This window comes from Bombus huntii, unplaced genomic scaffold (assembly GCF_024542735.1).
Source record: "Bombus huntii isolate Logan2020A unplaced genomic scaffold, iyBomHunt1.1 ctg00000057.1, whole genome shotgun sequence".
Taxonomy (NCBI): Eukaryota; Metazoa; Arthropoda; class Insecta; order Hymenoptera; family Apidae; genus Bombus; species Bombus huntii.
The window spans coordinates 673,127-688,959 of NW_026099318.1; the positions used below are offsets into that span (position 1 = coordinate 673,127).

The 15,833-nt window shown below is 33.7% G+C and overlaps 1 protein-coding gene across 2 annotated transcripts; it reads left to right on the plus strand.

The window, feature by feature from the left end:
• Nucleotides 1–5,739: 5,739 nt before the first annotated feature.
• Nucleotides 5,740–7,279, plus strand: LOC126875730 (uncharacterized). 2 transcript variants are annotated; one of them, XM_050638612.1, is made up of 3 exons: nt 5,740–6,557; nt 6,641–6,743; nt 6,817–7,279. In XM_050638612.1, exons 1-2 carry the CDS (start codon nt 6,048–6,050, stop codon nt 6,734–6,736), a joined length of 606 nt encoding a protein of 201 aa, XP_050494569.1. In that variant the 5' UTR covers nt 5,740–6,047; the 3' UTR covers nt 6,737–6,743; nt 6,817–7,279. The 2 variants fall into 2 exon arrangements, with proteins under 2 accessions (XP_050494569.1, XP_050494568.1); XM_050638611.1 differs by having other exon boundaries at nt 5,740–6,743.
• The last annotated feature ends 8,554 nt before the right edge of the window (nt 7,280–15,833 follow it).

Consider the following 15,833-nt stretch of genomic DNA (forward strand, 5'->3'; position numbering starts at 1 on the left):
GATTTTATTCTAAAGATTTAATTGTTGAATATTATTTTTTAAATATGAAAAGAATTTTTAGTACAATAAATGTAATTTTTGGAACAATTTTTACAGTATCATATTCTTTTCGTACAATATTTATAATAATGGGAAATAATTATATAATAAATTTAATTTATTTAAATGAAGATTGTATTATAGCTGGAATTATATCAGTAATTTTAATAATTATATTAATTTTAAGAAAATTTATTTTTAATTTTTTCTTTTATCAATTAAATATTAAGTTAATTTATAGTTATAAATATCTTGTATTTAAGCTAATATTATTAGGATTAATATTTTTAGTATTAATATTAAATATTTATTTGAAAAAAATTAATATTTATCAAAAGATTTTTTATAATAGAATTTTTTTATAAGTTTATAATGAGTTATTTAACAAATAAAATAATTTATTATGAATTTTATTTTGAAAAATGTTTAGTTGAAACATTTACAGGAAAGATTATAGGATATGTTTGTGATTTATTAGAAATACATTTTAGATTAAAAATTTCTTATTTATTATTAATATATATTTATTTATTAATATTAATAATAATAATTTGATTATAAATATATTTATAATTAATTATTTAATTATTATTACTAATTTATATTTAAATTAAATAAAGAGAAAGATGAACTTGTTTAATTTAAATAGCTTATACATTTAGAGCATAATATTGAAAATATTAGGGAAATTTAAAAAATTTTGAATATTAAAAAAAAAATATTTAAAAATATTAATATGTATGTCGGATTAGCACTGGGAGTAGGGTTGTGGGCGTCAAATGAATCTTCACGGGAATTAGCCATTGGTACGGTACACGCAGGTGTAGTTTATTACAATAATAGAGTTATTACAGTCTTGACAATTGATCACGACAATTGGCACTCGCGACACTAGTGACGATGGTCTCAGGCCCGATAACGAATCCGCGGCCAACGGGATCACAAAAGAACGTGTCGGAGATGAAAGGAAAACCGGAGCCTTCCCTTTGCAATTTTGCGAGAGTCTTCTGGTGCTTTAGCCTGGATTTTGTCATAGCTGTAATTAAGCAATTGTTGTCATTTGTAATTGTTCGATATATGTGATGGCGAGGGTGGGTTCGAGGTGGCAGCTGGTCGCCGACCGTAGCCGCGGTCACGGGATAAACGTTTTGCCTGACGAAGGTGTGGATCGGTTGTATTGTTCTCCCTAGAAATCACATAGAATTGTACTTTGGAGATGTCGATATAATGGGACACACGTTGTATTAGGAATCAGACTCCAGACAGAGGCTGCCTAGCAACGACGTTTGGATCTTTCTCGATGCTTCCAAAGAGTATACAACAAACTCTTGGCAGAGTCTGCCTAGCAGCGGCGATTGGAAGCTTCTCGATGCCTCCAGCGAGCATATAACGAACAAAATGCAGTCGTACAGCGAAAAAGATTTTCATCAGATATTCATTCGTGTGATCGCCTTGGAAAGTGATACATCGAGCAATTTACCGAGTGCCTCAGCAATCGTATTTTTTTTTTTGTGTGTAAATTATTCTACGCATAGTAAAGAGTTATCCCGTTGACCGTGGATTCGTTTGGAATCATTAGTTAAACTTATCATTTGTTAATCTTATCATTCATTAAACTCAATATTCATAATATTTTGTAAAATCTTGTATATTCGCGTAAATATAATCTCTGTTTCATAAAACGATGGCTAATTCAAACGAAGAATCGTTACACGCCTTAAATTCTAATGTTAACCCGACATATATAATATTTTAAAATATTAATAAAAAATAATAATATTACTATAAATATTTAATTATCTATAAAATTAAATTATAAAATATTAATACTTAAATATTCTACCCTTTCTTTTTAAATTGTTTAATATACAATTCTTTTTATTTTGAAAAAATGGAAATTACTATAATATAAATTGTATAATATATAATTTAAAAATTTTTTATTTATGATATATATATATATTAAATTATAAAATATCAAAAATTTTAATTATATATTAATATAAATAAAAAATATTAATGATACTATAAAATTAAAAATATTAAAAATTTTAAGATTGTATTTTTAATATTAATAAAAAAATATTAATAATATTACTATAAATATTTTATTTATAATATTTAAATAAATATAATTATTAAATTATAAAAATATTAAAAATTTTTAAATTATATTTTTAGTTCTAATAAAAAGATATTAATAATATTATTATAAATATTTTATTTATAATACTTATATAAATATAGTAATTATTATTATTATTAAATTATAAAAATATTAAAAATTTTAATTTAATATATATATATTATTTATTCATTAATACGTTCATGCTGTAATACACGAACATATGCGTTACTCTGCTACTCACGATGCATCGTAACAAGTATGCATTTTTGTATGAAAAACCGTTTATTTTCATTTTATGTTCGTTTTTAAAGTCAGATGCGATACGAAATAACGTCAGTGTTGTTTTCTGGCTGCTCGCGAACATATGATATCTATTCCATTTTCAAATTGATTTTATCTACACGTTAAAGCGAGCTGTGGAATAAATCAAACTTGCTCGAGCCTGCTTGAATCTCTGTATCATTGTATCATAATGTGAGAACTTTCACAAGCCTAAATCTTGGCAGTCTGACGATCGAGAATATTGCTATCGGAAGAATCGCTCTCATCCGTAAACAAGATATTTCCAAGGATTGCGTTATAATTTTCTTAGCGGCTAACCATCGAATATTCGTCAAACGACATAATTTCGCACACGGCGAACCTTATAACGTACACCTTTTTGGCGTATTATTTTTCCCACTTTTTTTTTTTTTTTTTTTTTAACGTGGAGGACACCAGGTCGCTTCTGGGAAAAAGCGGCGTGGTAGTGGCGGACGCCAACGGACTAAAACCTCCATGATGACCGTCCCGGCAGCGATCTAGAGGGGCCCGGGAACTGGTGTGAGGGATACACCCCCCCCCCCGCGCTCAATACACCCCCTAATGGAGCGATATGCGGCCACGTCACACCGCGCCTCGTCGCCGGAGCCGCCGTGCCAGACAGTCCGGTTCCCCTGCCGGGCTGATTTGCTGCCCCGGGGCGCTGAGTTGCCAGCGCCTAAGTTTGCACCCCACCGGGGGGCGCGACGGACCTAGCGCGCCTCACCGAAGCGCTTCCATGGCCTCTGCCGCGCCCTCGCCGGTCAATTCTCTCAGGGTGAGAGTATTATTTTTCCCATTGCTGCGTGTGAAACCCCTATTGGACAAACTGTTCTTTGCAATACATCGATGGATAAATACGCGCACAAACACGCAATACGTGCAATAGAATGCTCGAGGTCAATTTTGTGATCCTCTTTTTCAACAGATCTTCGCAAATCCGAAGGTGTAGAATTACCTCCCAAAGACATAAGATGACAACAAACACTTTCTTGACACACTGTATAACATTGAGGTATCCAGTTTTGCCACATACAATTTTGTCATTGTCACGTTTGACTTTGTTCATTGTAAAGTCAAATTTGCACACTCCATCTGTGAAATAGTACGAAGAAATCATAGTGACTTGTATTCCTTATGATATCATGATGCCACATAATATATAATACAATACAATAATTCGCGAACAGATCACTCGTTAATTGCTTTTAAAAGAATTACCACGGAAGCTTCCTAACACGCTACCCGGGGGCTAGGGATTTATTTCGTCGATAAGTTAGGTTATTAAACTTATGTTCTTTCATTGAAGACATCGATGGACGCTGTGTTCCAGAAATGTGTTCCAATCACACTTGGCGAAGCATAATAGTAATTTACAATAACAAATACTTAAGAATGCCTAATTTTGTTAAACATAGGGTTCAATTTACAATTATGTAAATATTACTTCTTGAAAGTAACTTCTTAATCAATTTTAACAAATTTTGTAAAATCATGTAATAAATCTTGTTATTTATCATACGCGTGTATTAAGCCAATTGCCAACCGAACATGTTCAAACTGTATTTTTTTCAAAACGGGACCTTAAGCTAAAAAGCTTTATTTCACATATTCGACTTGTTCTTGTATGTGGTATCAGCACCTAGTCGGATGCCCGCGTTATGCAGGACACCCTGATGGCGTTGAACGCAACGATTCAAATTGAACTGAAAAGTCGTTATGTTTTCAGAGGACTTGTGTGTAGAGGATGGTTGATCGTGAGATTTATTAGACAAGATTGCTCGTTGTTGAAACCTTCAAGTATATTTTCAAATGATTAAATAAATAATTATAGATAATGTTCGCAAAGACGGTAGATACTCGTAGATACTGATCCATAACTCTCGTGAACTCTTTACGATTGCGTCCGTTTAAACTGGTATAGTATAAACAGATCGGGGGAGAGTCGGAGAATTCAAATTCGTCTTTGTTCGACGGTTCGACGATAACGTAACGGCGACATTGTTTTTCCCGGAGTTTATTTATTAATATATTATGTATGTCCTCACGATCTTGATACTCCGAAGCAAAAAAAACAACAACATGATTTGAAATGTTCTCTAGCTCATGTACCGCTACGTGTACTTTCAAGGAGCAAAACTGACACGGTTCCGCTTGTGACGCGAGACGGAGATTATCGTTTCACTTCCTTTAACGCATTTTTGCCATTGAAAGACACTAATTTCTGTGACTTGCTTTATCTCTGTTATAAATCTCTCTTTATATTTAAAATTTTATAGTTTTTGTGCAAACGTAAAACGTAAGTAAATATTAATAAATATTATAATAATATAATATAATGCTATATAATAATATTAATAAATACTTCGCTATTTACTTATTTTATTTCCATTAAGGTATATTGTATTTTTCATTGCATTACTTTCATTTTTATTTAGTGTAATAATAAACGCATACGTTAATATTCATTGGCATTAGTGTAATTGTAAGCTTCACTGTAAATTTAATAAAATTTATAAGAACGGAATTATTAAAAGGGTATATATGTGTAATTAAACTAGATTCTATTCTCAATGATACTTCATTATTTTATTATTGTTTCATATATATATATATTTTTTTTTAATTTACGTGTGCTTCTAAGTTAATAGAACTAAACACATGTGTATGTATTAATTGCTATATACGTCATAATTTCAACCATAATATTAAATTATGGTATGTATTATTAAAAAGTATAGTTTAATGTATATATTAAATATATATCATTTATTCGTAGATTTCAAATATGGATACTGGATCAAAGAAGGAGATTAAAGAAATGATTACCAAAGATATATCGAATATACATAATTATTCCTTGGATGTTAAAAAATATATTAACAACCAGCTTGAAGACACTCTGGATTATTTACATGGTTTAATTGCTGAAATACCACAATCAGTCCCTGGCCCTTCAACTACAAAGAGGCCGAAAGTTTTGATTAATTAACATTAAAAAGCAGCAGTCAATGTCACTTGTTATAAAATTACGAAGGCTAACTCTTGATGATGACAGTAATGTAAATGTTTGTGTCATATTATGATGAAATTTAATACTTTTAATCTTACCCCATATCTTATGTTACTAATCAATACTAACCCTTATATGTAGTACCCAATAATGTATAATATCGGTTAATTAATGTGTCAAAATCTAATTGCTTATACAATTGTATGTACATTGTGTATATAAATACTACTATAACGTTGTTAAATATATTCTAAATTTTTAGAGGAAACGTGGAGGCCGACCTAAAAAAAAGGAAAGTGCTAGAAGTAGTTCAGATGAAAAAAACACAAAAGGTCCTACAAAACATAGTAAAACAAAAAAGAATGTTTTAAGCGAAACAATTTCAAAAGAAGATGCAATACAGCCAGAAAGGATTGAACCATTAAAGTCTTCAATGACAACAAGAGATAGATAGACAACAATATAAAGAGAACTTTTTCACGGAGTGAAAACACGAAGGGTAAATATTCTAATATTATTGATGATACAGTAATTCCATCAGCAAGAAATGATATTGAAGATCCTTCAATGTGCGAGGATGCACTTGAGAAATTTACTCCTCTTATGAATTCCACGATGGACATCAATTCTACTTATACGCAGAAGATGATGGACGCTACCGCAATTGTAGAACCTTTATCACCAATAAAATCAAACGAAACTGTAGTAATTAATAAAAACTTGGCTAGTAGTATAGGAAAAAATAATGAACCTAAATTTACATCACGGTCGCCAATAACTCTGCAGGAGGAGGTTCAGCAGCTGAATCAAGCGATTGGACTCACCGAGTTCGAAGAATTATTCGCAGAAGATGAGCCATCCCGTGAAAGGGAAATGTCTAATAGAAACATGACGAAACAGGACATTCAAAATGAAATGAAGAAAAATGTGCCCGTAAGAAGGAGAATCGAGGCCTTTGAAAAAGAAAAAATTTCAGAAAAAGCCATTGTTCAAAAACTGGCACGAAGATCTGTCGAAAAAGCAAAAAAAATCTTATTAGCGAAACAAAAGAAGGAGACTCAGATGATGACATCGCAGGTAACATTACAAACAGTATCAAAGTATTCTTCTGTTATAAAAACACAAGCTATTATTCATTCGATATTTTATCCAAAATATAGCTCCAAACAGCAAGGTCCACTTCTGTTTTGCACAGTAAACCTGACGACGACACATCTGACGATGAAGCCAGACCAAGGCGTACAATTCCACATTAGGCGCAATGTAAGTGTTGTTTTACTTAATGAGTTAATAAACATTATAATGCATAGAGTACTCGAATTTTTATCAATTTTAGCGTACATACGCGAAAATGAACTTGCAATGCAACGATAAATTCCGAAGAAAGCAGTCTATAAATTCTTTGATAGAAGAATGTGCACACCAGATTTAACTGAAATGTTTGAAAATATAGATAGGAGTAGATTACAACGCACGTCCAGTGCAATATGGAAGACACCACCGCGTTATTCCATGATGGAAAACGAATAGAAGTTATAATTTGTTAAACTGAATGTTGTTGATTTCAAATTGTGCCTTAGAGCAGGAATACTTGCCATACCTTGCGTGTAATATAAAAATGATGTTACATTGCAACTATCGTTAAAAGATGTATGTGTTCTTAAAATATACCAATGAACGTAAGACTATTTCACTTTTTATATTTTAGAATGATCATAGGCATATATTACTTTTATTATACTAATCAAATTTTACCATTTTTTCTTATTTATATGTATCTTCTTAAGAATTAATAAATAAACCAATTAATAAATAATTGTTTTGGTACGACTTTTTAATGAGAAGTAAATTTTATTAGATTTGCCTTATTATCACTGTCGTGTAATAATTCGCGAGATACGCGTGATATAATTCGCACGATTAAATAGCACTGGTGATTTCGTCTCTTCGTGTAACGAGGAGGGTCTGGTAAATGGGTCGACCGTGGACGTTCAATCTTGTAAGAGAACAAACGGCGGCACCGTATCGTCGAGCATTTTTCTTTCGGTCAACAGCCATCCATTTTATATTTAGCACATTCGGTTGCGACGCTAAATTTTCGTTACACCACCAGTTGTTTCGTCTGAAATTCGCGTGACGTAAGTGCATTACACTCTCGCACCCGTCAGCCATTCCTGCGACCACTTCGCGTGCGTTAACTCGATAATATTTCGTCTCTGTTACCTTGTCGCCGTTGCTGCTTGACACATCTCGCTTGCTGGACGACTGATCGATGAAAATTAAAACGGGACGCTGATTTACCGTATCGTTATTTTTGTGTCAGGTATTCTCTTTTTGCCGTTTCGGCGAATTATTTTTATTTCGAACTTTTTTAGTCTTATTGTTACGTCGATTCTTATATTTCAAGATCTAGTCTTGTACGTACGCTGGGGAGCGCTTTTATTTATTGATTCAACAAAGAATATCGTTGTAGGTGTCATACATGCAAGTAAAAGTAACGAAGTACGAGCAGTTTCACTGTAACATACTTCCTGATAATTTCTCGTTATTTATACCATAAGAAAGTATCAAAGAGGAACTCTTATCTCGAACGTGGATCTATTTGTCGATAATGCATGCGTGTAATACTCGAGTGTCGTTCATACAGCGTAAATATACGTGCAGATACGTAAACCTTTTATGATTTTTGTATCAAAGGCAGACCTGCTATAATACTCGCAAGTGAAATATAATTCTACGAAAGAAAATGGAGCAAAAGAGTTTCGTTGGTAATATATTCTTCCTTTTTCATCACAAGTTTCCTCTTTGTTGTGCTTCTGTTACATTATAATCCTGTTAGATTTACGCGCGCAAAATTTCACTTTGTTGCACTATATCTCATCATCGCCATCTGCCGAACACCTGTGAGAAACGCGGTTTACTTTGTCTCAAAGCGAGCAAACGTCTAATTTCACAAATTGGAAAACCATCACGAACATTTGTCCTTCGCGCCATCAAAATTCTATCTTCTGAGATATTTTTCGCGTTTCCGAGGTCATCGCCACTCTCCTTAACTTTGCCTTACGATGTATAATATCTCGATGTTACGGTAGTTAGAAATTTGTATTAATTTGGAGAACCTTGCAAAAGTACGCAAATCTGCTACGATAGTCGGATGGAGAGTATCGGCAGAGATCTGTTCCTTTATCGTGAAACTCTCTCGGACAACTTAGATGCTACCAGATATCGATTCTCGCATCCAACCATTTCGTAATAAACGTAGATCATCCAAGAAATTTCTCAATTGTCATCCGTTAATTTCGCGCAACTTTTGCTTTACTTTAGCTACGTGGGAACCTATTAGTGCGCAAATGTTACCCCGAAAATGTTACTCCTCTGTGCCAAATATCGTTCACGTGTATAATCAAAGTTGCATAAAACCGCGTACAATTGCATCAGGAAATTTCTAATAATTTGCTCGTCTCGCAGGACGAAAACAGGCTCACGAAGGATCCCTCTGTCCTGGCTATCGAATGTACCGCAAGCACGTAGTTTCAAGTGTCCGTTCTCTAGAAAATTCGAAACAATTTATGGTCGATGGTCGAGTGAACGGTGCAACGGTCGAGTCGGAAAGATCAGAAAGACAAATCGTCATAGTTCGAACAGACCGGGAAGCAGAAACGCACTTCCATGATCATTTGTATCGTTGCTCGATCTGTTGCTGCTCAATGACCGACCAAGCTGTTGATTTTTCTTTTTCTGCGATGCTACTATACTCTACACTCTATGCTTTATACCGTTCTTTTGCCCGCTATTTACCTTGTACGCGAACTTTTTATCGCTAGTGGATTGCAAAAATCCTTTTTTATCACGAATTTTACGTGACAATGCGTAGGTCAAGGTGGACGTAAGACAAAGGAAGGTGTAGATAAATAAGACAGGGTGTATTTAAAAATAATAAGTTATTTATTACAGTTTATTTAATATGTATACAGGCTATTCGTATTATAGCAGCGATAGCTAGTGTTAAATTAACAATGACAGTTTCTATCGTAGTTAATATTATATTGGTTATTGGCCATGACGAAGGCAAATTTTGATAGCCCTGGTCGAGGTCGGTGGTCTGGATCTATAACAAATAGTACTATATTAATATAGCAAAGAAATGTCGTAAATATCGATATCATTTGCAAGGCGATTCTTTTTGGGCATAGTGAAATTATGTTGATCAGTTTGTGGATATTATGTTGAAATTAGATAATAAAGTTATAGATTTACCCGTTTTAAGGGATTGTTCAGGCGCCGTTAATTCACTGGATATGTCGCCCTGAAGCAGGATGTTTAAATTTTAGATCATATATTGTACTGATAGGAAGTATTTTATCGATACAATTATGAGTTTATTTGATTAAAATATCTAACGTAGTGTCTAGTCACCAAACGAATTAGTAGATCAGCCGTGAACAATGGCAGTAATTTGTATAATAACAAAGGATAAGCCAAATATAGCAGAATGACTCATCGGCTAGCGGGAGGTTGTGTCTAATTATCAAAAGCGAAAGAAATATGAAAGATCCTAGTTTGTAGGACTTGTTGACAATCAATGTCAACAATTTTTTCGTTTGGTCCATAGAATGTTTTGAGTGGGCTGTATTTCGACACACGACAAAATTGATAACGTAAATAAATCTTATATATTTGTTTCAAGAAATGATAGCTTGTTTGTGAGCGGTATCTTTAGACAGGTTGTTGAAAACTGGATGTTAATTCGGATTTTATATTTTCAATAACTTCGCATGAGTATTTTAGTCAAATCTAGCACGAATCGAACAGGTGAAAACAATCTATACGGCGTTCGTGCTGAGGTTGTATGGTGATAGGTGCGTAAGAAACTACTCTTGGTGTTTTTAACGAACAATAGTTTATTTAGAACTAATCAACAATCAGAGTTAACAATTAACAATTAACAATTACACTTAACAGACAACTGGTAACAACTAACAAATAACGATAGACACCGAGAGATCATTCGACGCGTTGCTATGCAAATAGTACCGAGGAGTTACACATTTAATGGCGTAAGACAGACTGCCTGTGCTTTTGTTTCGGATCGCGCAGATTCTTCCCTTCGTAGCCCATCGATATCCCCCACTAGCGTGCATTCATTAGATGTGCCGCCAGTGCTGGCACGTGTATGCTCTTCCGAGAATTCGGCGGAAAGAGTGTGAAGATATCGATGGTACATTGGGCACGTCGGTGTTGCGCTTTGGCGGCGTCGCGCTTTGCATCCGGAGCCGTTGAAAAGTTCCGTGGCCCGTGCCGCCACAGTGCTTGGCAGGTTTTTATTTTGTTTACCTAGTGGATCGGCATGATAGAGTTTGAGACATGTGGAAAGTACGGCTTCCAGGCAAGCAGGGGCTGATTCAGCGCATTAAAATAAGAAGAAAATTTCGTATAAACGTTTTCGAGTAGACGCTTGCTTTGTGTCACAGTACTTTCTTACCTATCTTTAGAGAAATTACTCGAATCGACCAGTTCCAGTTTCTACGGAAACGCGAATGCGTCGCGTCATAGATCGTCCATCTTGTTCGAACAGCTTACACGAATTTGTCGAAAATTTTGATCGTCACGTCAACTAACGTTTTATAAGTAAGAGATTTTAAACGTCCCCGTATTTAATAATCGAACGGATTCGGATCCGAAGAGCGTATTGGTCCGAAAATAAGGCCGGCACGATTTATCTATTTTCCAAGAAATCGTTCATCTGTGTAATGTTTAGCATCGCAAAATAAGCTATAAGCGGAACGTAAGGTCATATTAGGCATATTATGTTATATAAAATTTTCTTCTTATTTCAGTATTCAGAATCAACCTCTGCCATATTTTCCACGTATTCTGATTCACCTTGTATAATATATAAGAATGATAATTGCAAATATATTTGTATAATAACTCTATGATAAGCGCTTAATAATACATACAGTGAACTTGTACAGAGTAACGTTTGCTGACTGTCGGAGGCACATTGTTGCTGTCTATGCAAAGACAAGTGCCCATTTTTTGTCGAAGAACTCCAGTCAATTCTAGCGTTTCACCCACATAAGTTTTCAACGCTGAAACATGCAAATATATAGTCGTTATTTTTTAGCTTTGCCTCTATTTGATCTTCATCTTATCTGCTTACGCGCTTAATAATAGAACTAGGTTTGGTCAACGTAAAAAGTAACTTCTTTTTATTAAGACTCATATTTATTAAGATTTAATAAGATACAATTTATTAAGATACATGTAACGAAAGGCAGGAAGTAGTAACATTTTACGTGAATTTGCATGGATCGAATATGCTGATGTGCTTACGAATAAGAGAGTATTGACCGATAATTATTAAAGCCAATTGTTTGTGACATGGAAATAAGCAAAAGTCATTTTTAAGTTTAAAGATCTTTAGTTTAGTATTGAAATGTGTTTAATGTATTTTAGCAAAAGTAGATAAAATAGGAATATTAAAAAGTTGTGTTTTGAAGACAAAATTTGATAAAAATGATGCATATACAAATGCTATCTGTGGTCATTAATATATTTTCTCGTTATCGACAGAACATTTTCCCTTGATTTTATTGACATATTGGATTAATCACTTCTTTAAGTTACTCGTTGTTGAAACAACATCAAAATCGTATATTGTTTCATGCTAAAAAATCTACTAAATCCATTGACAGTGAAACGATATTTCGTATACGGTTCTTACAAGAATTATTATTATTTATGACTTAGGAAAACGTATATACAGTAGCCATGCACACTGTGCGTATTTCTGGCGCGCGTTTCCGTTCAGTGACAGTACTTCGGCGGACTGGATTGCCGAAGCGAAAGAGTTAAAAAAAATACGATAAAATCACATGTAGCTCTCTATTTGTCTAGTCGCTTTTGTAGCAATATCACTATGTCCTCTGACATACTTGAGGTTTCTTACAATTCACAAATTAAATGAACAACTGTGCAAGCGAAATCGCTGCTGTAGAATCCCCGCTTCTGTAGAATCAGTCGTATGGATTTCAAAATTTAGTGTGTCGCCGGGATTAACGTTATCCAAAGTACGCCACAGGAATAGAACATAAAGATATTTCTCAAAATTTGTTATTGCTGGTATGATATTGCTGAAATACAAGGCTGCAGTTTCTTAATGTCGTCAAAACATTCAGTTCTTTTTTGGTCAGTCACTTTTCGCGTGTGTCACGACCGGCATACTTCAAATCCGACGGACTGACGATAGAGATAAAGATGTGGCGGCACTCGGCGACAATGTATATCGCTGATGTGCTTAATGAACCATCAACATCCCAACGGTCCTTCCACCGAAGGTTCTAGAAGAAAGAGCACGTGGCAACGATCGCGGACGCCTAGCAAATGCATGGACGGTGGGGATGTTGAGGGATGACAAAAGAAAGTAATCGGATCCGATCGAAAGTAAAATCATAAGAGTCAGTCTTAGAAAGTCACGCCTAGAGTTCGGAAGTAGATTGTAAAGTGTATTGATGTTAGAAAAAAAATAAAGTTTTCTTTTTTTATTTTTTTACCTCAAATTCCTTTTTTATTTTGTTATTTTACGTGACACGTGCTTTGTATTGCTCTGTCGAATTTGAAAGTTTCTATTACGATAGCGGATGGTGCGAAAGACGCAAGTTTCTAGTATTTTAGAGATGTCTGAACGTCAGCTGCGTGATTATGTAACAAAAAATGGAGATATCCATTGAAATATTTTAACACGCAAGAGATTTCATGTTAAGACAATACACGCAAAGTAAATACACACGAATATAATAGTATATCCCTTTCGATGTCATTCGATTTTTGTGTCATTCATTTTTTCCCCGATATATTTGAGCGATTCGAGATAAACAGGATACACTTCTAAACAATTTCTCTCAAAAGTGGCAGGAATTAATATTTTTTTATTCTGAAAACAAATAACTCTGGAAATATTGAAAATGTAAAAGAATAGGAAGCTTAAAATCCGTTCACTTGTCGATGCAATGAGCAGAACAATACATATTTGCGATAATAAGAAGAATATCTCTAATGATACTGTAGTATCGGGGAGAAGGGCCCAAGAAACGTCGAGCTAACTACAGACAATGTCGCGAGAGCCGAGGCGCTGTCGGCTCCATCAATGCATTACCGGGTCCTTCAAGTAAATAGCCTTGCCGAAAAGACCTACGTGACCCTGGCTACGAGCGTCTGCAGAACACGTGTGCGGTGGGCCTAGCAAAAGACAATAGAGTGCTACAACGGCCAGAGAGTCAGTCGAGAAGGAGAGTGCGAGTTGAGCGGATACGGAGTGTGAGTCGGCGTGCGACGATATTGTAGTCGGTCCTTTTGTTATTGAATATCACTTATTAAAATACACTAAACTTTGAACTCTACCATCATCACTTGTCCTTACTCTAAGAAACCATCAGTTACTACAATACTTTTAATACATCAAAAGGCAAATACTATAAAAAGATTCGACGCGCTCTTTGAATACAGCTACTATCAAGATGTATAAACATTAGTACACATAATTAGCCTAGATCGTGTCGAAGTAGTAAGTACGTATGTACTTTTGACGAATTTTTAAATTCAAAATTCTTTTGAAATCACATTTAAAATACAGTTATTCTTAGAATATGATTTAAAATATAATCTTCTTTCTACTTTTTGCGTAATTTATTACGTAAATCATTACTAAAGAAAGTTACTTTCCAGTTGTGTTACAAAGTAATCCACTTTGTACACAGGTATGTAATAAATTGCCAGAAACTTTGATGAGAACGAACTTTTTATTAAAAAAAAGTGACATCTTTCATGTATGATTTCCTCTTCAATCTAATATTTGCTTGGTAGTAGTATATCAAATATTTTTGAGCTAAAAGTAAGTAATAAATATTCGGTAGGTTTATATGCGGAATGCATAAATAATTGTTATGAGTATTGAAAGTATTACATTTTTCTGTCTAAATCGTTTCGGTTCAATTTGGAAAATCTTATTCTGCGTGTGCAATTAATATCAGCAGCATGTCAACTCTAAAGTTTCATATCACGAAAAGAGTTTATGCAAAAGACGAATAAGAGTTAAGTTTGACATCGAGTAAAGAAAACCCAATTTGAAATTGATCTAACAGTGTTTTTCTAAATTATTTCTAGGTATTGTTCAATTTGTTCTTTTCTCAATATTGTTGGATTTAATTAACGCAGCGTCATATTTACGCTAATATCTGCTTGTTAAGCATAATTTTAATATATAATAACATGATCTATAACTCTTTACAATTTATATTTTATCATGGCATATGTTTTAGAATATTCTCCGGTTTCTTGTAATTTTTATTCATACCTATTCCACGTGTATCATGTTCTCTTTATTAACTTGAAACGTTTTACACGCACAGGTGTACGCGAGTACTATCAATTACACGTACATACAGAACTTCCTCAAGCTAATATTATCAACTCTAGAGCTATTAATAAATGTTCATAAAGGGGATACTTCTTCACGACATGTAGTTTAATAGTTTATTAACACATTGACTGCCACGCGTGTTTTCAAAAAATCTGCGTCAGGCCACGCGTACAGCAATACCAAGCGTTCTCTGCTAGGTGCTCCTATCGATATTTTAGTAATGCGAATCGCTCAAGTGGTGGTCTCAAGAATGATCTTTCGTTTCGCTTGTTCGCTACATTAAAACCGCTAGCTGTTGTCGAATATAACGAAGGAAAGTGTGGTATAGATTATTCCGATCAAATGGTTTCTTATGCCACCACAATTAGAAAAGGAATCAAATGGTACTGAAAACTTGGCATTCAATTCCTTCTGGGAATTTCTGTTGTAAACGCTTTGACGGTTTACAAAATTGCAACAAGGAAAAATATAAATATTGGAATATTGTTATTCTATAAATTTATTATTATTATGTTATTTTTATTTATTACTATATTATTTTTTATTATTATTATTATTTATTATTATATACTGTTATTTTATAAATTCAGAAAGATAGTTATATCCACTGTATATACTACGTACATATATGTATAAAATATATGATTTTTTAGGAATATCTCTCTACTTTAAACTGTTACTAGCAAAGATACTTTGCAAGTAGCATTCTTATATGTTGGATTACAAGCTATTTCAATTAGCCTTGTAGTGAATATACTGTACAATATTTGTAATTTTAGCGAATGTCGTGATATTGTTCTGTAGGAGTACCAAAATATAGTTATCTTCTATTAGCAAATAAAATTCTATTTTTGATGAAATTTAGTAAAAAAATATTAAAGTATCCGAGGAACAATTTCTTTTGCCTGCAAAAGTCACTTTGAGCAGGTGAA